The following is a 26,322-nucleotide window of genomic DNA, read 5'->3' as shown; positions in this document are numbered from 1 at the left end:
CGTGAGCTGGAGACAGGCTTCCTCAGACCTCAGTCCCCTAGATCAGTTCTCTCCACTACACTGCATTGCCTCTCAGTGACGTCAGTTCAAAAATGGGGGAGCTGGATGCTGACCCTTTATCACTTTGCACGAAGGAGCCTAGAGTCATCCATGGAAAGGTAAGAATTTAAGTTGAGAGCAATTTCTTGCTTAGTTCTTTGTCTTATTGAATGAGGCCAAAGCTGCCAAATTAAGTTCATATTAATTTTCAGTAGCAATGTTTACATGAAACTCAATACACCTCAATGGAAAATCTTGGAAGAAAACACTATGGGTGTTGGGATCAAGTAGAGCAAACATTCCTGCTCTGAATGTATCAATGTGTTTTATATTTATGGTTTATGTGATATGATGTCTCCAAGTTCCTTAAGGAAGGAACACACAGTAAGCCAATCGCCCAACTTAGTCTTGATTTTCAACAGAAAAATAATTTGAAAAATATCACTTTTGGCTCGGCGCCTGTGGCTCAAGCAGCTAAGGCGCCAGCCACATACACCTAAGGTGGCGGGTTCAAATCCCCAGCCCGGGCCCGCCAAACAACAATGATGGCTACAACCAAAAAATGGCCAGGCGTTGTGGCGGGCGCCTGTAGTCCCAGCTACTTGGGAAACTGAGGCAGGAGACTCGCTTGAGCCCAGGAGTTGGAGGTTGCTGTGAGCGTGATGCCATGGCACTCTACCCAGGGGGATAGCTTGAGGCTCCGTCTCAAAAAAAAAAAAAAAAAGAAAAATATCACTTTCAAAGAGCAACATTTTTAAAAAATGTTAAGATAGTATTTTTAAGAAATTGTTCCCCTTGTGGCGTCAGCTCTATTGTGATTCAAATTAATTGAAAATTTTATTTATGCTTTTAAAAAGAATCACCTTAATTGTTATGAATGACAATAACAGGTACCACCTATTTGGATCTATTTTATGTGAGATGCGTTAGGGGGCATTTTCATGCCTCATTGGTTCGTTATTTCTCGTCGCCTCCACTATGAGATGATAAAAGAGATTGTGTCCAAAGTTTTATGTTAGGCACATAGTCCTTGGAATCAGAAAGATCTAGGTCTGAATCTTTTTTTGGCTCTGTCACCTCCAGCTAGAGTTCAGGGGCATCAGCTTAGCTCAAAACAACCTCAAACTCCTGGGCTCGAGCAGTCGTCCTGCCTCAGCCTTCTGAGTAGCTGGAACTACAGATGTGTGCACCACCCCACTAGGCTAATTTTTCTATTTTTAGTAGAGACAGGGTTTCGATCTTGCTCAGACTGGTCTCAAACTCCTGACCTCAAGTGATCCTCCCACCTTGGCCGCCCATAGGTTTGAGACTTAATAGCTGTGTAACCTTCCACAAGTTGGAACTTCAGTTTCCTATAAGTACAATGGGGATCAAAATAGTACTAATTGCTTCATAAGTTGCTGGGAAGACTGAGTGACATAAGGCATACGGAATATTAAGAGAAAAGCTCCAGGTGCACCTGTGACCATGCTACTGTGGTGCCAAATCTGACTTTTCCACAAAAGGGAATTAGGACATCAGGCTTCTGTGCCATCCTAAGGAGGGAAGGAGGAAAATGATCTTTGGTCCCCCTTACTGCTTTCCTCTCCCCCGCCCCAGGACGTTCATACTAAGAGAGACCAGGGCGAGTGAGCTCAAGCTCAGCTAAGGAGGATGGACACAGCAAGGGGTGGCATGCCCTTTCCACATTGCAGGGAGGGGAGTGGCAGCCGCAGAGTGTGAGGGCTTAGGAGGATGATGTGAAGGGGAAAGGCAACAAAGAGGATTGGGGGAACTGATTACTGGGGTGAGCCGCTAGACTTGCTCCTAACATTCCCTCCTTTCTCACTCACTGTCCTGCAGGCCTTGGGAGCAAAGCCCCAAGGAGAGGTCAGCAAAGAGAGAGAGCAGACCCCTCCCACAGAGCACCCCTGCTCTCCAGGAAGTGGCTCTAGGCGGCATTCCAGGGTGGCACGAGCCAGCAGTGGTGTGCAGTCACTGTCTGCTCCAGTCCGCCCAGCCTCACTGAGCCCCACGTTGGCTCTGGCCGCTCCCTGGGAAAGAAGAAAGCAGCATCTTGCATGTGTGGCTCGTTCTAAAACAAAATAATATCTGAGAAATTTGATGGACTCTGACAGGGGGAAGAAGGGAGTGAAAAAATGGAACAAAGATGCCATTTTAAAATATTGGCTCAAGTTCAGATTTCACTATTTTCTATGGCAAGGAGCAAGTAAAAAAAATTCCTCCTATTGATGAGCATTTTTCTACAGTCATTGCAAGTCAAAGGGCTAAAGGCTTCTGACTTTCCCTCTTGGGAAACCTGTGAGCCAGTGTTCTGTGCAACTTAGAAAAGGGCTGGATGGAGAAGGCGAGAGGCTCAAAAGGCCCCCAGCAAGCAGCTCAGCTGAGGGACGGGTGCAGGGGGACACGCTGTTTTCAGTTCAGATTCTGTGATCTGTCTGCCAAACAGGGGTTTACAAAGCAAAAACCTCCAGAGAATTCTCATACTTTCTGGCTTATTCTGGTGTTTGTCTTAACAGGAATCAGCTGTTTGCCTTCTCACTTATACAGCATGTTGCTGAGGAGAATTTAGCATCTGGCCTAGCTATTATTAAAAACAAGAACATCCTGCTCTGTTGGGAGAACAGCACCACTGGCAATAAAAGGACAGAGATCATTTGCATTCAGGATTCCAGAGATGTGTTTCAGTTCAGTATCTGCCTCTCCCTCCCTCCACCCCTGCTTTCATTTCACCCCAACTTTCCTGATGCATCCATCATTCGTATCATGGTCTCCTTTTTCTGAAACAGACACAAGAAAAGAGTACTTTTTCCTTTCTCTGGGAGGCAGGAGTCCCTGGAGTTATTCAAACACTGATCCATTCCTGCACTGTGATAAAGTTGAGCTACCAGAGGAATTTTTTTTTTTTTTTTACAACTGCGGAAATGAAAAAGTAAACAAGACTGGGACTGGATTGGTATTTAGGCTCCAGCTTTTTGTTGTTGTTTTTGTCTTTTTCTTTTTTTAAGCCACTGGGCTATGAGCCTGAAGGAACTATATAATATGAAAAACCCTGAGAGGTTTTATTAGCCAATAAAAAAACTCAGTTCCTATTAACCACTTAACTCCTTGCTAAATTTTGGTACTTGCTTCCTCTCTGCCTCTCATGCCCACAAGGAATGCAAGTTGGTTCCCCAGTCTTTCCCCATACAACCTGAGTTCACAGTGTGTGTTCCAGAAGCGTGGTTGAGAATCATATTCAATAATCATCTCTGCCTTTCTCATCTATGAAACCACCAAAAGAAGATTTCCATGAGGAGCCACATTGTCTATACCTCTAAATTTTCTACACACACAAAAAGATTCTTTAAGCTCTCTGTTAAAAAAAGAAAAAGAGCAAGGTCATTGCCATTTCCATGACATTAGATAGTAAATGACTATCAGAGAAAACAAAACCAGGCTCAGGCATGACTAGGATATGTACTGATCCTACAGGTGGCTCCTCTCATTTGGGGCAGACTGAATGAAGGGAAACTCACAGACAAACAGAAAGTGAAACTGGTCAGCTATTTCACTGCCAGAAATAGATGGAGTCATAAAAAATAAATGACTCGATTTGGGGGGTGTGTGTGAAGATGTTCAAGGAGATTTAAATCATAAAATTGTTTTATTAATACTTGCACAATTACATTTGTCACATGGTTTTGCTGTTTGCTTTCTACTGTTTTTTGAAGAATAAATTTGCACATTTATATCAATGCATCATGCAATTGTGTTTGGGAGGTTCTAGGTACCCCCATCTCTCAAATACACCCCCCAGTCCTGCCACTATGTATCTGACCTCTCACCCCACCGAGCCTACTCTATCCTACCTCCATTTTCCACAATCAGGCTAACTCAAGTACTTGTGATACTCCAGGAAAAATGCCCTAAGAGGGAGGGACACAAGCCACGTCAGAGCTGGTTGCATCTTTGGGTCCTAATCCAGAAATGTTGCCGTTACAAGATCTATTCCTTGAAGGGCTTATGTGGAAGAATTCCTCCTTGTTTCTTAAAGCATTTTGCTGTATTTTTTCTATTTCTTTACATGAAAGGCAGGTGGGGGAAATGTGTTTCCCTTTCCACTGGCTGTGGAGGGGGACCAATTGACCTGGACAGCACCGATGGCAATCAAGAAGTGAGCTATGTTTGTGATGCTAAAACATAAAGCAAATTTTTCAGAAACTTCCACTCAGTGGCCCAACATCATCATAACAAGTAACTTTTACTAAAATAAGTTTTAGCAAAAGTTAAGTGTGTTTCCAGAAATGTGATCCTTCTGCTTTCCAAGTGGCTGAGCATATGTGAACAGCAGGGCTGGACTGAGTCAGAAGCTTTTGAATAAAAGCTTTACAGAACTGAATAGTAACCACCAAATGTCAGCTCTGCCGTGCTCCCTGAACTGACACCTCAGGGAGCACCCGGTGGTCCTTGTCCTCTCCAATAACCATGGTAAAGAAGAGCAATTACCTCATCACCACATGTGGGATGAAGACAGTGCATTTCTTTTCTAGAATTTGTAAGAATAAAGAAAAAGTGCGTCAAATAAGTGCTATGTCAAGGAGCACATGTGTGGGCAGTGTCTTTTTCTGAATGACTGCTCAGGTACCGCTTTCCATCCTCCTACCCACCTCCTTCCCTCCCTTCGGGCGAGCACATACGTACATGTGCAAACACACATACGCATACCCTTTGCATCTTCAGTGGGTCCTTTTCTTTGCTAAGTTTTGATTCATAACTGTAAAAATTCATTTGCAAGACTTGTAATTGAATAGCTACTGCTGAGAATCCCCTAAGAAAGACACACAGGAGCTTACCAGGGTGCACAGAAAAGGTGGTCAAGAGGAGGAAGATCTCCTTGCCTTTACTCAGAGCCAGAATTTAAATATAGAGCCTTAGCTCTCCATATTGGCCCTTACCTGGCCTGTCTTTCTATTTTGTTTTAATTGTTTGGGATTCACTGAGGGTACAAAGAATTAGGTTACGCTGATTGCAGTGGTTAGGTAAAGTCCTTCGTGTAATTGTGTCCTGCCCCCAAGAGGGGGGCCATACAGCGTAACCCCTCTTGTCCCTCCTCCTCCTCTCTCCCCACACCCTCTTACCCCCACCCCCCCCCACCTTGTATGGCCTTTCTTAAGCTTCTTCTCTCTAGGCCAAGGAGAGAGCCAATCAATGAAGGAAGAGCAGAAGTGGTTAGAGAACAATTTGGAGTCTACCCAGGCTTTGTAATCCTAGGGTACAAGCCAGGTTGTCTAAACCCCTGAACTCATGGCACCAGTGTCAGCCCAAGTGTTGCTGACTCTCACATAAAGACACCCTTTCTGGCACCTTAGGACTAACTCTGGAAGCAACAAATGCATAAGTTTTCTGGGATTTCGTAGTTGAGCTAGCCCATGCTCAGTAAAACTATAATAGTCAGATAAATTGTCTTCCATTTCCCCAGAAAAATGTAGAGACTGTGACAGTGTTATCATAACCAAACTTCACTGTCAGATACCCACATTGTTCCCTAGGATTGGTCTCTAAAATTATTTTTATATACTTAAAATAAAGAGGCTGATTGATTGTTAACCTGATAATCCAGGCAGAGGTGGTTGCTTAAATCAGACCAGCCAGGATCTCCATTTCTGCAGTGGCTCTCGGCTAGGTCATTACTGTTTACCAACCATTTCCTGAGGGAATGAAAACTCAACTCATGAAGATCTGTGGGACCTGCTCTCGCTGACTTTGAATGAGGGCTTCCCCAACATCCTCCCTTGCCTTTCAGACCGTTTCCAAATCCCATAAATATAAACATGTGGCTCGTCCAGCGCATCTGTAGATAATAACTTCAGGGGGCTTCCTGTTTACATGGCAATACCCATTTCCCAGCCAAATAAACTCTGCAACAGAGAGCTGAGGTGTTTATGGGGCCAGTCTCGGCTGGGATTGAGTTAACAGGAAACACCCACTCTTGCAGAATTGTCTGTTGTTTAATATTTGGGGGACACCAGGGTCAAAAACCCTGCAGAAATTGCTTTCCTCTTCCTCCCATCGTTTCAGTGAGAACAGAGCAGCCATGATAAACATGCCCAACCAGTCCAGGCCTAACCAATTCCCAGAGTAAGGCTGTTCACTGGCTGCACAGCCCACGATACAGAGAGGAGGGAAGAAGACAAAAAGGCAGGGTGCGATCTGGTGAAGGGATGGAAAGTTCGAGGTACGTCCATCACAAGCCCTTCCTTCTTCTGCCTGGCTACCCTGTTCTAATGAGCAATCTATTCTCACATCAGCTCTGTCCATAAAGCCTGACCTAAGAACTTACAGAGATCTTCTGCCCAATGGTTTCCATCAGTGGAGATTTTGCCCCCAGGAGACAGTTGATAAGTCTAGAAACATTTTTGGTTTCCATAAATAGTGAAGTACTACTAGGGTCTAGTAGGGAAAGGCAAGGGACTCTGCCAAACATCCTACAATGCATAGGACAGCATCCCCAACACACACAAAAGACTTATCCATTCTGAAGTGTCTAGCCCGGTGCCTTCCTGCTAAGAGCCACAGGAATAAAGTGATTTGCCCTCAACCACCCTGCTGGACAAAACTAGAGGAGGAAAAAAAGCCACTGGGCCCACTTCCCTTGTGAATGCTTTTAAAAGTCACACAGACGTTTAATTTAAAAAAAAATAAACAAATACACATCCTCAAAGAGTTGCAAACAAATTCTCTGGCCTAAGCTCACCCAAGTGCTTTTAGGATGTTTCCTATTCTTAGAAATTAACTGTTTCCAAGATATCTTAGAAAACAGTGCCAAAGGGTTAAGAATAAGCAGATCCTCTTAAAAGCTTCTAACTCTCAGCATGATGTGGGCCAGCTTGGCCATTGTCTGACCTCGGTACCACGGTTTACTGGATCCATCTTTGAGAACCGCGGTGAGCTAGAGCATACAGAGACATAGGACAACTACTCTGCCCCAGGCCCTCAACCTTATCAGAAGGGAGGGACTTACCAAAAATAAACAGTGGCCAAGAAAAAAAATCTCTATCGTTATGTTCACTGGTAGAACTTTTCTGAGGCTAGAGTCCTCCAGGCCAAGGTCCCTTTTTACTCATATTTGGCCCTTGGTTGACTACTTGTAAAAACCCAAAAGAGATGTGAGAAGGAAAATAGATTACCCCTATGTCTGGGCTGCCAAAGAGTTTCTGACTATTGCAACAGGTTCCCTTGCTGGACCCTGTCCGTAGTCCCAGAAGTCAGAAGCACGAAATCATCAAGGTTGTCATGTATACACCCTGAGTGGTCCCACAGCTAAAGTAAGGGACCTTACCTAAGGATGGGGTGAGTATAATAAGGAAGTGAGTTCACTGCTAAATTCTTCCCCAAATCCTCTCTAGGAATAGGACAAAACAAGAAGACAACTCTTACCAATAGTTTTTTTCCCCTCCCACCAGTAATATAGCATCCCTGTTCTTACTCAAGCTTGGCAAATGCTCAGACCAGTAAGTGCCCAGGGATAAGCAGGAGTAGGTGTCAAACGAGAGAGAAATCGCGAATGAGAAAAGACCCAATATACACACGTAACAAAACCAAAAAAGCCATTTTATTGAAAATCAAATTCAAACTTCAAATTAATATTACAATCATGAGAAAAATGCCAAATAATTCCATTTACAATTGCAACATACAATACAAATAGTCCCTTTGAGTTAAGAGTAAACTTATCCACAATCACGACCTGTGGCACAAAGCAGAATTTGTACAATATGTGCATGGAAAGCGATTCTTGGGGAACAGCAATTGGAAAAAATAAAAATGAAAGCTTGTATTTACACAAAATGCTACAAATATTTTTGTTCCACAGAAATCTAAGAATGGTAAAGCACATCCAGAAAGTGGAATTTTATTCAGAATACCTAAGAAACGACTGTTAAGTTATGGTTTTGGCTGATATATTTCAAAGTACTGCATTAAAAAGCAAACAATTATTTGTAAACATGAAGTAAACAAACATCTAAAAAATTCTCGCATAGAAAATATTTTTAAATGCATTATCTTTGTAAGGACAACAAATTCAAGGTTTGGAAGGATCATCTTTATTGTGTTTATTATAGTTTTTTCAAATACCATAGGTATAATTATTACTTTTGCTAATGCTCTGTGTTTCCATGTATTAATCTATATTCTGGGCCAGTCCCTTTCCTCGGAATGGAGAGAACCCTTTAAGCCAGCACACACCTCTCCTCCCTTCTAAATTACCATGGAAGTCCCTTATGGGATTTCTCTGCTCATTTTTAAAGGGCTTGGGTGGGGATGAGGGGAGTAAAACGGCCTAAAGGAAAATAATCTGTTGAGTCCCTCAGTTCTGCTGGATTCACTTATCTGAAACCAAAGCTGTGGTACCTGTTCTGGAACTCTGACACAGGTTGAAATTTGTGAGACAACTGAAACAGATAAAATTGTAGCTGCATCGGTCATGCTGTGAATTCCTGCCATGTCTGTGCAGCAGGAGGAACCATGCTATTTGAACCCCAAGGAAACAGAGTGTTGACTAGTACATGGTTCCACAGTAGTAGTTAGACTTTGCTTTGGTCTTGAAATCTCAAATCATACACATGACCCAGTGCAAATTAAGGATTCAGTAAAAAGAAAAGAAAGGAAAAAAAAAGAAAAGAAAAAATCTCCACGAAATTTTAACCCCCTAGGCCAAAAAAGGACAGAACTTGTTCTAAGACATGTGAATTACCCCACTGGAGTGGTTGGAGTGAGGCTGGAAGGAAGAAGTGCTTGAATTTTTCCCAAGGAAAAAACTTTTAAAGTGTTTCTGGGTTGCTGCCTGCAGCCACTATAATAACATTTCAACACAAAAGCATCCCTAAAGTCACTTAGTATGTGTCCTGTAAACTTAAAAAAGCCCTTTTAACATTAAAAAATAATGTACAAATATAGTACCTTTTTATTAAATAGGATGCAGCTGGCACTGGTGGTAACATTTTTATGTCAATTAATTAAAATTGAAATGTGTAACCAGACACTGGCTTTTTTAAGTGCTGCTGAAACAAACACACATATTTTACACTTAAAAATAAATGGACAGTGGTGTGCTTCAAGCTACCACACACAAACAATAAATAGTATCAATTACTACTTCCATCTTAAGTAACAGAAAAGTGGCGTATTTATCTAAGCATACTTGGTATACAACCTTTAGAAGGCAAAATGTTTCTTTTTTTTTTTTTTTTTTTTTGCTTCCCCTTCAATTTTTACTAGAAGGAGTCAGGATGAATTCCAAGGGAGACTCCCAGGCAAGAAGTACAGTTCCCAGCGTCCCTAGAAGCAGCCCCGCAGTGCTGGGCAACCTACCAAGGTGGGCTTGAGAATGGCTAGAGAGGAAAGGAGCCACTGGGGATGGAGGCAAATCTCTGCTAAGTTCTGCTTAGGAGGGCACAGGACTCAAATGAAGGGGCCCTGACCAGTGTGGGCAAAGAGCAGGGACACCTGGTGGTGTCTGGATGATGCTGGTTTGGACTGAGGATCTGCACTTGGGGATTTGCCATGTGGTCGCCAGGAGTAGTCAAAGTGCATCCTACAGAAGGGCTCTAGCTCAAATTCATACACGCAGCAGACACCGAACTCCACGTATCCTGGCCCTCCCTGGGCCCTCCCCTGTAAGAAATACAATGCCAAAGGCTGTATGTAGGGCCCCACAGGCTGTTATGTCCACTCAGATCAGCTACCTGCTGGAACTTGGCTACCACTTCAGATGACCTGTTCCTAAAAGACAATGACATCATTCTGCACCCCTTTATATGCAAATTCTGTGGAAAGCAGTCAGTGGGGCCTTGGGTAAGGCAGATTTGGGTTCCCCTGATTCACTGTTTAGTAAGGCTGGCTAATTACAAATCCCTGGTACAGTTTTGTTTTCCTGTACTATGCGTATCATGATTGATTCTTTATCAACAGGTGGCTTTAAGCTGACTGAGTCTTTGCTATGAAGCCTGAAGATTTAAAGTTTTGCTTAACTATAAAACCACGGAATGTTTTTCTGCAGTTCAATTACTTATTTGTGCTTGGCTTTTTAATATGACAAAAGTCATAATTACCTGAAAGAAATTAGGAAACCACATCACTATAGCATTTCATGCTGATAAAGGGCAACATAGTTAATAAAGGGTTAAAGTTGTTCTGGGAATCCCTAATTATTGCTTTCAAAGGCAAAGCTGTGTTAGAGTCGATCAAAGATCTGAAAGAACTAAACGTAACATTTCCTTCATACATCACAAAAACAAGCTACATCTAAAATATTTGGAGATGGAAGTATTTTCAAAAATCACATTGTGCATGGATGAACTGAAATTGCTTAGCAATATTTCAGATATGGCTCTAGCCCACTGACGAAATTTGTTATTTAATAAAGAGCATTTTTAGAGACCGAAGTCAACATATCAATACACTAAGAAATGTTTCAAGGGCCCAAATGTCATTAAATAATTATAAATATATCTTTAAAGTTATATGACCATTCACGTTAGCAAGTTACCTCAGATTTTACACATATTCATAATTTAAAAAAAAAAGAAAACAAATAACACACAGCCAAACGCAAACACTATCTATACCATTATGGCTATAATAAGGTATTGCCATTTTCAGTTTTGCATAAAAGGAGAAAGGGAGTTTTAGGGATGGAATTTCTTTTTGGTTAAATGGGAAAAGGGGAAAGTATTAAAAAGTAAAATAAAATAATCTATCCTGATCAGTATTTTTGAAGTCACTTTCTTAGAGTAGAAAAAAAAAAAAAAAACTGAACCAAACAGTTCAAATGAGTACCTGCATTAAGTCTGAAGGCGAAGTTTGGAACAGTGATTCTGAATGGATCCTACTGAATGGAAGCATCCATTCTAGCCCTTGTCCCTTTATGTGCACCCTGACCAGCTTTACAAGCAGGCCTGCAGAGTGCACTGGTCCATACACAGCTGCAACCGTGAGGGTGTGTGGTTTCAAAGCACAGAGAGGAAGCGGCTTTGCTCTTCTCTCTCCTGAACCTGGAGTCCACCTCTCTGAATTGGCATGAACAGGTTATTTATGATAAAAGACCAAACAACAACAACCAAATACCTTTTCCCTTGTTTGTTCCTTTGTAAAAGAATAGTTTAAATAGTAAACAATCTGAAACCCAATTGTGATTTTCTCTCTTGGGCCTTCTGCTTCTCATCATCTACCCCTCTCATGGTTGCAAGATCATTGACTGAGTGAATGAAAAATCTTCTAAAAATAGGCACTTTGTTGATACTAATTGATATACATATATATGCACTCTCTCTATATATGTATATGTTGACACGTGTGGGATGTGGCCCCCAGATACCGCTGGGCCACAGCTGAGGAATTTCAATATGGTCGCCAAACAGATTCATCCATTCTGCCACTAGAATTCAAAACGGTTGGGGAACTGCTGTGGCTTCCATCAGCGTCAACACCATCATTCTGGTTAGGCAAATTTGGATTTAATAGCGTGCTGCCATTCGAGGTGGTGGTGCATGGCGGAAGCATTCTGGAAGGAGACCGGTCTCCCCCCGGCACCATGGGGAACTGATAGGATCCTGACGAAGTGCCATAGTAGAGATATGGAGTGCTGCTGGTCTGGAAGGGTCCGCTCTGGCTTTGGGAGGAGCCGGGATAGGGTGGTGGCAGGTAGGTATGGTAGTGGGTGGTGGCGGACATACCGAGGGACATGCCTGAGGTGACTGGCGGGGTGTAAGTAAAGGTGGCTGGATAGTGCATTCGTGGGTTGGAGAAGCGGCTCTCAGTGAGGGATGAAATGCTGGGGAACTGCCTGGGGTCTGAAAAAGGGCCCAGTTCTGAAGCACCTAAAAATTACAACAGAAGATGGGGGGAAAAATCTGTAAATATCAATTAAAATAATGATAGAATTGTTACAAGAAAAAAAGAAAACTTTAGCTTTCCCAAAAAAGAATGGCAAGCCACAAACAGACCTTCAAATGCACAGTCCTGTACAGTCGCCCCCCCGAACCCCCGCCCACTTTACAGTCTTAACAGCATTTATCCATAGGTTCTTCACCTGCAGCAGAATCCCAAAGGGCTTTAAAAACCCAGGTGTGTGCTAGGGCATATGTATAAACCAACCCAACACTCTGATCTTACAGGTTCACTCACCAGACTTAAGACCAAATCCTCATTGATTTTTTTTCTGTATGTTTCTTTTTGCACTTCAGATAATTGAAGTGACATTTTTACTAAATCAGACACATTAATTTTCCTCAATTCAATATAAAGAAATTCCAAAATAATAAGTTTTATTATTGGTACTCTAGGAGGGCTCCTTCATCAATGAAGGGACACAGAAAAGATACTCTAAGAGGTTCCTATAATTTTCTTTAAACCCTCAAAAGAATTCAAAAATCTTGCTATAAGCTTCATCTTAGTAATTGTGAAATCAAATAGTAAAAGATTTCAATGTAACCTGAAACTATCTTTCTTAGCGGGCGTGTATTGGGAAAGTCAACTAGATAAGGAAGTTTTGAAAGTGAGGGGACAGGAAGGCTTAGTACGTTGGGAATCCTTGCATTTCAAGTCTTGGTGGGAGACCTATGATATGATTTATGCCAGGTGCTAACAGTAGCTTTTGTGAAAGGCTGGCTGCCAAGGGGAGATTAAGCTGAGGGCACCTCCCCACCCATCTACCAGAAACCTGCACCACATCCTACAGAATCAGCTTCAGGTTGATTTGAAACAGTTACCTAGAGGCAAAGATGGGCCTCCTCTGAAAAGTGAAGTCCTGTTTCTTCTAAAGCTAAAAGTATGCCTCCTTAATAGTTATCTCTGGTGCCTAACTGAAGAAACCACAGTTATAAACCATTTCACATGGAAACGAGTTTTCTGTAATGACTAAAAATTTATAGTGGTGACCCTGAAAGACTGGGTTAATTATAATTTTCTAGAAGTGACAGAATTGTGGCAAGCCCTTTTATAACACTGATGCTCTTATTAAGATTTAGATCCCTTCTAAAATCTTCCAATTATTTGGATTCCATATTTGCTTTTCCAATAGCTTTTAGCTATAAGGAGAAGCACTAAGCAATTCTGGAAGATCTTAGCAAATAGCTACTCACCAGTCCCATTTTCATTCAGCCTTTCACACTACAATCGATGTTTATTAAAGGAATAATCCTAATACTTTTCTTTAAAGGTGATGACTGACGGTCGTTAATTTCTGTTAAAATGCAGCCTGCTTATGATCTTCATAACATGCTAGGGTTAAGAGCCATACATGCATTTGTAATAAAAAGTGACTATTTAAAAGCAACATATAGTAAACAAAACTCACTCACAAATTGGACAGTACCAATCAGACAGCCCAGCCCAGCCCAGCCCTGCCCAGCCCAGCAATTGTGAAAAGTCTCACCTGCCTGGCTCTTCTTACTGAGAGTGGAAGGCCAGAGGCAGAAGTCAGAGGTGGCAGTGTCATCATCTGTAAAATGAGGGGGGATGAGCTCTAAGTTCCCTTCCAGCTCTAAAGTTCTATGACCATGAATTCCAAGACAGGAGGAGAAGCCACAGCCTTTGGGGAGGGGTCGATAGAGAGGTCCCCATTCCTCATTAGTACTTTCCCAGAGTCCACAGGCCCATAAGCAGAGGGTAGAAAGCTAGTGATGAGCAGCCTCTAATGCCAGAAGCAAACACTTTCAAGATGACAAACCAAAACTGACACAGCCCAGGCAGTCACTCTCTGCTTTCTGTAAATTCTTCCATCTTCAACTTGCCTCTACCTAACCCCGTCCCAAAATGAAATTCTGACAAGCTCAAGTTTAAAAATGTGCAAGTAGTGATTATGAGAGAATCAGAAATGAGAGCAGATGAGCCGTAACGTCTCCCCTGCCCCATGTTTATGTGCTGTCTTAAATGATACAGACGCTAAATGGAGGCCACAGATGCTCCTCGGCCAGCCTTTGCACTGCAGAGCATCTAGGCGACCTTGAGTTGGCTGAGCTAATAGCCATAGGCAGGTCACTTCTGTATGCATTAACTTCAATACTGAGACTGTGTGAGAAAAACCAGAATAACGTGATCCATGTAAATCGGAAAGAAGTTGTAGTTAAAATGTCATCATTGGCCCCCAACAGAAGCACAGAGTTCACACAGATAGACATGTTACTGTAAAAAATGCTCCTCATGTGTATTTGTACTTAAAATACACTGTAGTAATAATTAAAATCCCATATGGTTTCACTTATTTTGATGCAGAAGCCTCATTAAAGTCCTTTATGTGGGGCCTTCACAGTAAACTCCAATATGGTTTTGAATTTACCACTCTTCCGACCTTCTTCTTGATTTTACCTGATACATTTTGCTGATGTTTTTATTACCCATCACATGCCAGAATCGCTGTACCTTTTTGGTTTATAGACGCTAGCTAACACAAATTGACATTCATTTTTCAATTAATGAGCTCTGGTGGTGGTTTATAGAAAGCAATGCAACAAATTTCCGCTAGGTTTATATTACTCTGACCAATCGCTTGTAGTCATTTGAGTCTATAATGTCCCGAGGATTAACTCTTTCCTGACAAAGAGGGAGTGTAGACTTCAAAGAAAGTTGAGGATAATCTTTATAACTTAAAAAACAATGAAATGTTCTGAAATCTGTTTGGTCATTCTACATTACCAAGAAATACTTCAGAAACCTACAATGTATTGTTCTGTATGAGGAAATAGTAGCAATTTTCTATAATATGATATGAGTTCTCATATGTAATAATCTATGTTGGGGAGCTAAGAGGAATCCTAAACTTAAAAAGAAAGAATATAAACTCCTTCCTAATTTTAAATTTATTTATACTAATTTTTATAAAAGCAAATAATATAATTTAATGTCCTTTTATTGAATAGGATTGTATATGTATTTCTAATCTCTATTTTGTACATGAACTCAGGTTTTCTTTTGACCTCCTTCTTAGGTTATTTTGACATAGCATCTTAACATATTCATACCTTGTGTCACTAGCCACATTATAGACACAATCTTAAGAAAACAAATGAATATTACATTAACTAAAGTGTACAAAATGTAAATTTGAGTGTTACGAAAAAGAGTCCACGAGATGAAAGTTTTAAAAGTAGTATACCCCAATCTAATCTTATAGGCATAAAATCAAAGCTCAGCAACTGTCTCAGTGATGTGCCTGGGAGCCTCAGAGCACCCCAGAGCCAGGTGAAAACTTCTGACTACAACCTACCAAATAAATAAAGCCATGGGTGGTTTGGGGACCTTTTAAAAATAACAAGGATCAACTTTCATAAATCCTTTCTTTTTGCTGTTATCCATGTATCTCTTCCATGTACAAAATACATTAAGCTTGGCTGAACAGGAAGTTGCTCGGCAGCTGAGATTCTGCAGTCAATGCTTAGATCCTGTAGCTCTAAGGGTTTCAAAATGTCATGTGCCTACAGTTGGGGGTGCCTGGAGGATTGCCAGGAGTTACTGGAAGCCCAAGATAAACATGATTTATCTTCCATCTTTCTGATGAGTTTTTATTCAACTTGAAGGAAAGGAATATACTATATAATAAATATGAATATAATACAGAGGGGACGGCAACACTTAGGTGAATTTTTAGATAAACAACAAAAAAAGCTGCTTCAACAAAATTTTGTGCTTATGAAGCTTTAGGCTATGCCCTCAGATCCCCTAAAGTATCCAAGTACCCCCTTTAGCTGGCTTAGGTACTCTGATGGAAAAGTCTAAACTCCCAAGTTACTGCTTAGATAACACTAAGCTAAGCCCTGTTTGACAAACAGGAAAGCTGAAATCCAGAGATAGGAAGCCATTTACTCAATATCACAAAATCATGTATCTTGAGAGGGAGAGCCATAACTAGATAAAACTCTTTGACTTCTAACAAAGAATATGCAATATTAGTTACCCTTAAGGAATTTGGTTAACACAATCACAGATCTATCTGTCTCAATTTATGTATGTCTATACATCTGCTATCTTAAAGGTCTATTTGCCTAAATAAAAAAATATTTCGGTAGACTCTTTTGGTACCTAAATGTTGCCCCAACCAGAGTTATTATCTTTAGGATACTGCTAACAAGTCTTTTAGGAATTGTTGTTGGTCTAATCTGCTAAATAGTAGGCAATTAGTTCAGTTGCTGAGGGCAAATGTGAATGAGACCAAGGTCAAGGGTTTGATCCCCTTAGGACCTGCTGGCTTCCTACAGATGCACTTCATTCCAAAGCTGCTGTCTACACCCCTAGCCACAGCCAGACAGCTTGCAAACAAATGTAGCTGTCATAAAGAGAGCTGCCAGAACCTCACTTACTAAAACAGCAGCAGCAGTTTTCCACAGTCCACTATACATAAGGGAAAAATACATTAGAAAATGACCACAAAGCTGAAAAAAAACAAAATCAATGTTAAAAGTAAAAATATCTTACCCCTCCCCACAAGGTCTACGAAAGAAATGGAAATAGCCTCTTTACCTGACCAGGTTTCTTGGGTCTTCAGAGCAAGTGGAAAGTGTCTGAAGCCAAGATGAGGGGGAATACAAGGGAATCTGTGACCTGCTTTAATTCTCAGGGCCTGCAGGCTTCCCTGAGACATCTCTCCCACACTGCTTTCTAATGCTGCTCATCTGGATGGGGTATCTGATTCCCTCTGGTGTGAGCTGTCTAATACTTCTCTGTCTCCTATTCAGCACTTAATAACAGTAATATCTGACATTTCTAGGCCTTTACTTTAACATACACTTTCCATTTAGTAGGCCCTCAATAAATAATGATTGACTGAAAATGGGCTCAAATGAAAGGAAATCAGAGTTCAAGAAGAGTAACAGTCTGGGAACTTGCCATTTGGGGCTGTCAGCTGGGAGACACTATACCTGCATTATCTTCTCCTCTGAGCAGTAGAATTTATACAACCAGCTGAGGAGGCAGGTTGGGGCAGAAAAAAGGAAAAGGGGCCTTGAATCCAGACTGAACATATGTTGACAAATTCAGAGTCCTCCATCCTACTTTTTTACATGAGGGCATAAACGTACAAATGAAAAGCCATCATACTTCTCAGCAATGAGGTGTTAACTTCAAAGCTTCATTGGGGCCTTTTAAATGGTAGGAGTTATTGCTTCAACAAATCTCAAATAAAGCCTAAGACCTTTTTATTAACCTTCTTATGGCATTCCTTCTATTTGAACTAATACACAAGATCTATGGAGAGTTGCTCTCCTCTGGCAACCAAGAATCCTGGGAAGCTGCCCACTTCTCAACTATTCATGTTCTACTTCTGTTCCAATAACATCTAGTTCCTCTATCACTCTTTTGGACCCTGATTCACTCCTTGATTGAATTATTGGCTGTTTTTCTTTAGTCTATTCTCTCCAACTATAAAGCTAGCTTTGGATGGTTAAAGGATTTGTTTTCCTCTCATATCCATCTCAGAACCTACCATACTATAAGAGGTTACCATGAAAGAGAGAAAAAAAAAAACACGCTAGGTATAAGGTTGGATAGATTAATAAATAAGTAATCAAGTCTAAAGATCAGGAACTCCGTACAGTAGTGAATACATTTTGACACATTAAGCGAAAAAAGATACTAAGCGATGCTGACGTCAAAACTAAAATGTAAAAAAAAGTGGAAAAAACCCTAAAATATAATTTAAATACATTGCATACCCATAAAACCTTATTAAACTCTTTTTAAAGAACATTCAAAGCTATTCCCAAGCATCATTAATTGTATCACTTGACTTCATACTGCAAACAGGGGCCCCACAAACAGTAGTCGCCACTAGTGGAATGGATGCCTCTGGTTTGGCTACTGATGTTATTCCCACTTCACTCCCAGCACCTGTCTTGCCTCAGAGCCAGTATCTGGGTATAAGTCCACACTGAGGAGCCCCAGAGAGATGAGATGACAGAGAAAGAGGGCCAGGCCAGAAACGCCTGTCCTGCCGGTAGGTTACCACACGCACCCCCCATCATGATACAGGGTTAATCACTGCCACTAAGTTAGCCACTAAGGTCATGGTCTTCATTTTGAGTAAAGTAACAGAGGGTGAAACTCCCATCCTGCTTGAATTTCTACACTAGTATATAGAAGCCGTGTGTCAGAGTCACCAAAAATCATAGATAACTTTTACAGATGAAGACACAGAAGCCTGCAGATGGGGTAGATCTCAGTGGCAGCATGAAACGCCAATGTTCTACTCTACCTCTGCTGCCCGGCAGAGCATGCCAGTGGGAAAATGTAGAAGATGAGCCTTGAGCTTCCTGGGATCTGCATTCTACAAACACACATGTGAAAGGGGAATTCCTCTACTTACATAATACCTTTCCAAGCCACACAGGTGGCAGAGCCTTAAAACCAGATGTATCACCACTTACCCAAACACAGGTCAGCCACCTTTCACAAGGCACACTGAGAAGCTCTGCAATGGAGTGAAAAATAAGGGGTCTGTGGGCATACTCAGAGTCCTCTTGCCCTCCTTTCCCAAGGTCACATCCCATTGTTCCTCTGTATGGACTCTCTTCCTCACAGAGTGGCATACACTTAGGACCCTCCTGGGGTCTTTGCTCATCCTCTCCCCAGTGCCCATGGCTCCCCCTTCTCTGCCTGAGCAAGGTAAGTAAGCACTGTCTTCACAGTGCACCACCACACAAGGACTTCCTGGGTATACTGATTATTATTACAATCTTTTCTTTACCAGACAAGCCTTGAACATTTATGAATATAAATCTTACCACTGCATGCAAAAGTATTACCATTGCTTTTAGGTATGTATTTTCATTTTCCAACTTAGGAGAAAGCAAATTAAGAGTAAGAACCACAGACCCTTCCGTAGATCATAGCTAATAACATATCACAGTGCAGAGAAAAAAATGGATGCTTCAAAACATTTTCCTAAGTGAATAAATTACTAGCATAGTCTCCAGCAGATAACATGACAGAAGCAGAAATGCCATATAAACGCCATGCAAAAATCAAATTTAGACTCCATGCAAAGTATTACTTTGTCTTTTCCACACTCAGGTTCTAAGGGATTAATTTTCTAAATTCCCCTGAATTTCTCCTCTCACACTAAAAAATGATCAAATATCTACCATCAAATTAGTTTAACTTTTAATCTCTTTACATAACCAGCAAACTATATCACATATAGGAGACATGTAATGAACAGAAGGAACCAGCAAAATAAGAATGTGAAATCAATTTCTTTTAAGATAATGAAATGACTAGCAAATTCCAGAGTTTTGCAAAAGAGTGGAAAAGTGCCTCAACTATCCAGTATAAATATTTGTTTTCCGTGTTGTAATGAATTGTACTTTTCCACTGCATGCTCACAAATTCTGAAACACCAGCTAATCCTAAGGCTAAGGAACTATGTTATGCCGAGGGAAAAAGAGAAAGAAACAACAACAAAAAAAAACCTGGAAATTTTTAGAAATGTCACCCATTCCTTAAACCCACCCCAATTTTGAGGATATTGTTGGAATAATCTATTTCCTTTTTGTAAAGGGAAGAGTGGCCCACAAAAGATGTTTGAGTGCCTGTGTATTCATATAGGGACGAGAATAAGAGAGGAGGAAGGAACCAAAGAAGGAAGGGGAGAGAAGAGGGAGGGAGAAAAAGGAAGATCTTCTTGCTAGGCCTTGATTAAGAACTTTTTAAATCCTAGGAAGGGTGGATAGTCTTTGAAACCAGATCCGCTGCAGGAAGGAGGCCAGCACCCAGGACACCGTGTCTTTCAGAAGGGGCCACCCACGGTGCGGTGGCAGTCATATGACTGCTCTGTCACATCCTGAAGCCATTTCCAGCCCATGCACACGTCTGTGCTCCCATTTAGAGAGGATGGGATATATTGGGAACACACATATGGAAACACTTTCAGAGAATCAGTTTCCATGAAATTCATAATGAGCCAAGTGGCTTCAGATGTGGTTGCGTTCCTCCGATTAGCCAGAAAAAAAAGGAGAAAAGGAGGAAAAAAGGGACAAATCCACCCTTTCAGACCTTATTTCAGTTTCAGAAAAATTAAAAACCACTAATGACTTATGGCTACCAAAACATGGAGTCAGAATTAAGAGAGGACGAACTAGGAAAACCAGGGAAAGAGGCTTAACAGCGATAGCCTTTCCCTCCTAAAAATAACAGCTTCAATTCGGAAATCCTTTCTTAAATCAGGGGGAAGCTTTCCCGTGATGGTGATATCTGCTGATGGTGATTTTCTGACATCCTGGAGGATGGTAGTGCGCGTGCGCACAAGAGGAGGCAGGAGGAGGCGGGGCAGTGGGGAGCCGGGCGGAGGCTACGGGACCAGCTCTTATTTGATAACATGTGTGGTCAATTAAGATTATTTTTAAAAATTGCAACTAAATGATAAATTGTTCCTAAGTAAATCTTTCAAAAAAGGCTGAATTCAGAGGGGACAGCCCAGCATTTTCCTGTGGCCTGTGCTAGTGGTAACTTGGACTATATTAAAAGCAGAAATTTATGAACTGGTTGAGATGTTATATATTAGACACCAAAGCTTGGCTGATAGGAAGGCATGAAATACAAGACGGGGACTCATGGGGAAGGGTTTTTAAAGAGGGACATTTAACTGATATTGGTAAGTTAAAAAACATTATTTTTATACTAAAACAAAACAGGCATTTTCTGGAATAAAACTCACATGAATTTTCAGACAAAGCAAGAGACTTGAAAATATTCTCCTTGGGGGCTTGTGGTTGTTTTGTGTTGTGTCAATAGAATGGGGAAAGCAGGAGCAGTGAAGGAGTCCTTGAGTTTCCTCTGTCCTTTGGGGTGCTTCACTGGAAACATGGGAGCAGCATTTCTTTCAGGCTCGGAGCAACAGCCTAAACCCCTTATGTAGGAATGCGCTGATTCCAAGCTGCCTGACGGTGGGCTAGGAACCCGGGCTGACTTGACTACTGCTTAATAAACCAGTGTTTGCTTTTCCCCAACCAAGTAAGTACTATAAGTGATTTAATTCTCACAGTATCCCATGGTGTTAACAAAAACTGACTAAGAGCAAAGTGGCTAAGCAAACTAAGACACCATACTCATATCTGCAGAGGAGCTTTATTCCACGAAAGCACTTCTAGGTATAGAGCTTTACTCCAACACTGCCTTCTGTGCCATTAAACCCTCTGTGAGGTGGACAGCATCACTGACCCCACATTATGGCTGGCAAACTTAAGCTCCAAAAAATGTTAAGTGATTTCCTCCAGGTATATGGTAGACCCAGACCTGGCCCCAGAACTGTGGGGCACTACTGCCATTGTCTCCTCTAAGGTGCAGGGATTCAGGGTCATATTCATGTGAATTCTAGTAGACTGGCCGTGGCTACCTGGAGGACAATGATGACAGCCCCACACAGGAATGGGGATGGAGAAGGGCAGGACATGGGATGAGAGGCTGATGTGTGCCATTTATTTGCCATGCCTGACCCACCCCTGGAATCAGGATGTTGACTCTACCACTGATGTTCTGAATGATGAGCAAATTACATTTTATATTCCTCAGGTCACCTCAGAGGAATTGGCAACAGGACACAGCAAATAACAAACATCTCCCTCTCAAAGGGCATTCCTTCTTCCCAGTACTACTAGAACTAGGAGAGCCAGAGAAGGAGGACACTGGAGAGACAGGGTCCACGCTAGAAAAACCATGAATTGAGAATCAGAATCCCTCAATTCCTGATCAACTCCACATATTTAGCTCCGGGTCCAACCAAACTCTTCTGTAAAAAAACCATGACTGAGAAGACAGATGTCTTTTGAGGTAGGAAAAACAGACTATGAAAGAGAACTGAATCACCACCGAGGCCACATTCCACCACCCCCTGAACACAAACACTGTGTTATCAGATAGCCTGAATTCTCTGCTTCTTAAAGCAGGAATAGATTGGCTTCTCTAAATCGAAAACCAGCCCAGTCTAAGAACGTCTCCATACCTGAGCCTAGCGCTAATTCAGGAGAGCAGCCTAGGGAAAGGTAAAGCCAGCTGCAGGCAGCAGCAGCTTTCAATTCAGACTCACCCAAAACCTGGGGCATAATTTTTAAAAATACAATCTACCCAACTACATAAGAGGTCAGACAATTAAGTTTGTGAACTCGTCCTAGAAAAAGTGCTACATCCCTCATTGCTGAATATCACTACCGTTACCTTCGAAGTATCCCCATTGGCCATCTGGTGACCATAGTGATATTCAGCAATGAGATATGTTTCTAGGCCAAGTTTGCGAACTTAAAATTGTCAGAACTTGTATGTTGAAGCTCTGATGGCCATTCCAGAAAAAAGTTCCCAAATTGCTTTGAAGGGTGGACTAGGCGCTGGCATTGGTGCATAGGGAGTACCTTGAACATGACTGTAGTGATGTTCAGCAATAAAATATGTAGCACTTTTTTGAAGTTGAGTATGCAAACTTAATTGTCAGACCTTGTAGACCTCAAAAACCTTAGTGCTCTGGTGTGGCCCAACAGCCCTCAGGCCATTCTGACCTGAAAGCATGTGCCCAATGCCCCTAAACCCAGAACTTGAACCAGACTACTCGAGTGCTGTTCAGTCTCTATAAATCAGCTCCACGAGATAAATTATCCAGGTCTAACACAATCCATATTAATCTAAGATTAAAGCCACAAGCGGAAAGCTTCAAGCTGTATCCTGCTAGCACCTAGTCTTGTTTTTGCCCTCTCCCCTCCTACCGTCAGAGGCATGCACTTACCTGCTCCTCAGTGTAGGCCTGGACTGGTCAGGCCCTGAGACTGGTTCCTGCCCCAGGAGGAAGTATAAGAGGTCCTGGTTATGACAAACGCTTGCCTTATCACCAAGGTGCACTTTTGTTTGGGTTGTGTCTTCTCTGGGTTCCTGAGTTCTTGTCTTGTTTGACCTTCTAGTTCTCGGGGCTTCCTTGTTCAGAACTGCCTACCTGTTTCGTGACTTCCTGCCAGGCTTTGTTGCTCAGGTATGTGTGTATTTCTAGCGCACTGTATCAGGCACACACAAACATCTGCAGGAGCAATAGTCTTGTGTCAACTTATCTTCCAGTCTTGCCTCTCATTCTACTCTTCATGAACTCTACAATCCAGTCACACAGGACCCTTTTGCCTTTTCTGTACTACCCTGCATTTCCCCCCATTCTACCTTAGTTGACGGTATTTCATTGGTCCTTATATCCCCCTTCCACCCTATCTCAGTCTCCTGAAAACCTATCTCTAAAATCTACCTCACAACCCCCTTGTGCTTTGCAAGCTTCTTGGCGCATTCCTTATTCAGCTCCTAACAACCTCTCCTTCCCTGCGTTTACTTTTTCTTCATTTACACATATCTTACAGGTGAGCAGAGAAGTAATCATCACCTCATCATCCCCCTAGTCTTTAAACTCCTGAAGTATGGGAACTCTGTCCTATTCATCTTTAAATGTGCACCATAGCCCTTCTCAGAATTACAGACAAAAAGTATTTAAATGTGTGTGAAGAAAAAAAAAAAAATGCTGGTAATCCCAAATGTGGCCTAAATCCTTGTTTCTAATTGACTTCTGCCTGTGCATCTTCAACCAACTGCCTTTCCTGGCCTACACCACCTATGTTTACCTAAGCCCAAGGCAAGTTAGCTCTGGACCAGAGATTCTCTTGCCTCTGCTCTGGCTGCCAGTTTTGCATCTCTTATTCTAACCTACTCCCTGGCTCGCTCCTTTTAGCCTATGAATAAAAACTATTTTTGACATTTTCAGAAGCGACAAACTAACAGATCCATATGAATCTGACTCTCAAAAATAATATTAAATGAAGAGGTAATATCTCCAATGTTGCCTTTCCAGTTTTCTCGGTTTTCACATACACTTGATTTTACTTGCACAAAAAGCCTATGGGAGTGGGGAGGCATGATAGATACCAACTGATGATGACGCTTCTGTCATCACAGAAAGACTGCACTGCCTTAAGGATGCAGATCATTAGTGGCGGAGCAGAAATGAAATTGCTGGGTGTCTTAATTCGTGTCCCTTTTCCCCGCACTAGACTTTCTTTCTTTTGTTTTGTTTTGTTTTGTTTTGAGACAGAGTCTCAAGCTGTTACCCTTGGTACAGTGCTGTGGTGTCACAGCTCACAGCAACCTCAAACTCTTAGGCTTAAGAGATTCTCTTGCCTCAGCCTCCCAAGTAGCTGGGACTACAGGTGCCCGCCACAACACCTGGCTATTTTTTTGTTGGAGTTGTCATTATTGTTTGGCAGGCCTGGGCTGGATTCCAATCCCCCAGCTCCTGTGTATGTGGCTGGCATCCTAGCCTCTGAGCTACAAGTGCCGAGCCTCCCCCACTAGACTTTCATCATTAGCATCTACTAGTTTTCATCCCAACAGAAGTCTTGATAGGAGAAAAGACGGTATTTCTTTAAAAATATGAGCCATTTCATTTATTTTTTTTTCCTAAAGTGGTGACTGGCATGTCTTTTCACATTGGACGTTTATGTCCAATGACATCAGCACAGCAGACTACTACCTTTTATTTACCTGAAAAACTGACTTACTTTGAAAAGAATCTCTTTTCTTTGTTGCTGGGATTTAGCCTAAAACCATGTACAAGAGTCTTCGTACAATTCTGAGACAATGCTCCTTATGTAACTTCTGAATCCAAACGTAGTGTTGTAGTAACTCGTTCCTCTGACAGTCTCAGCGTTTTTCCACTCAAGCCCTGCGCACAGAATTAACTCAAAACTTCTGTAAGAAAAACGTCCCTTTTAGAGTTTGATTTGGCATCAGTTTCAAAGAGCTGTTTGTATATTTTAGAATATGTAGAATTTTCCTTTGATTGAAACCTCTCTTTTAACAATGGACAAGAGATGATTTCTCTTCTGAGTGATTTAAACAAAAACAAACACATCTTAGTTACATAGAGCCTTGTTCTCAAAGTGGTTTTTTGAGAGAAATCAAACCTTACAGATTGTTAAGCATTTGGCAAAAGCCCTCAAACAGCCAAAGCCAAATAGTGAGATTTTCCTTGTTGTAAGAGATAAACAAATACTAAAGCAAATTAAAAAAATAAGGAATCTTCTTTTACTTTCTGCTCTGCTTGATAACACTGCCCTCTCAATACACACACCCACCCCTTCAGAGGGGTTTCATCTTCAATGTTTATTCCCGGTGCTATAGTAATAAACTTGCCACAAATCGACATTTTCAACATCTGTTTGTGGCTGCTCCCAGACTCCTTGTATTTCTTTGGGACATGAAGCCTTCTGTCTCCCAAGTGTAAACAGACACACCTAATTATGTTTAAGGTGTCTGAGAGCAGCTACTTGTTTTGATGACCAAAGAATAACAACAACAAGAAAAAAAAAAAAGAAGAAGAAGAAGAAGGGCCTGGTCTGCTCATTCGCTATGGGACAAACATGCAGTAGTCCAGTAGTAGCTCCTCAAATAGTGCAAGCTCTCTGCCTGCCAAGGATAAAATCCAAGTCCTATTTTTCTCAGCCTGCAAATAATGTCCACTGAGTTCATTCCAGATGTGGACCAGAATAGCTGGTGACTGGTCAAAAGAGATGGTGCCACCGCAGATGCAGGGCCAAATCTACTCAATCTCTTCATAAAACTTAAGTTTAGGGGGAACAGAGGGAAAAGCAAAGGAGTTTGGTGTTATTCTTCAGATCACAACAGCCCTGTATAGCAATAAAAAACAGCAGCAGCCTACGAGAAGGGTCACAAGAGAAAATAACTCTAGAGCATTGAACTAGAAATTGGAGATGGGAGTTCCCATCACAGAGCTCCCTCTACCCACCTGCCACTCCCTCCCTCATCTACATCTACCTCACGGGCAAAATGAGGTAATTTGACAAAAGCGTCTCCATGGATTTTCCAGCTCTAAAATTCTGATTCTTCTACATATTAGACAACTCTGAGAATTCAAAAAATACCTTCCAAAATCCTACTAGGCAGCCTCTGTAAGGAAAGGTCCCCATTCATTAAAAAACAGTATTAGTTTTCAAAACGAAATAACAAATTTTTAGATCCAATGTGCAAAAACAATCCAGATTTTTCCAAGTACAAAATACCAATTCAAAAATTTAGAATCTTTTTCCACAAGATAAACAAAATGTAATTGTTAACAATAATTTGCAACATAGGCCAACATGGGAACACTGTCGGTTTTTTAAGAAGTCCTTCATCATTAAATTTAGTAGCAAAGGAGTTAAAACAAACCTTAGATTTGCATATTCCATGTGAGTTATTTCTGTTTCTTATTTTGTTCTAAATTCTTTTTTTTTTTTTTTT

At 41.5% G+C, this 26,322-nt stretch overlaps 1 protein-coding gene across 5 annotated transcripts in view; it reads right to left on the bottom strand.

Annotated features, from left to right (window-relative positions):
- Nucleotides 1-7,614: 7,614 nt before the first annotated feature.
- RUNX2 (runt related transcription factor 2) overlaps nt 7,615-26,322 on the bottom strand; it is a 212,217-nt gene continuing 193,509 nt past the window's right edge. For 3 of the 5 annotated variants that reach the window (XM_012804880.1, XM_012804879.1, XM_012804881.1), the window contains one exon: nt 11,422-11,900. In XM_012804880.1, coding sequence (XP_012660334.1) covers nt 11,422-11,900 — 479 coding nt within the window. Of the gene's footprint in view, nt 11,901-13,456; nt 13,523-26,322 lie in introns of all 5 variants that reach the window. The other 2 variants (XM_023512867.1, XM_012804878.2) reach the window with 2 other exon arrangements.

This window comes from Otolemur garnettii, unplaced genomic scaffold (genome assembly GCF_000181295.1).
Source record: "Otolemur garnettii isolate 467f Iridium unplaced genomic scaffold, OtoGar3 scaffold00031, whole genome shotgun sequence".
NCBI lineage: Eukaryota > Metazoa > Chordata > Mammalia > Primates > Galagidae > Otolemur > Otolemur garnettii.
This window is presented reverse-complemented; position numbering and strand designations above follow the sequence as displayed.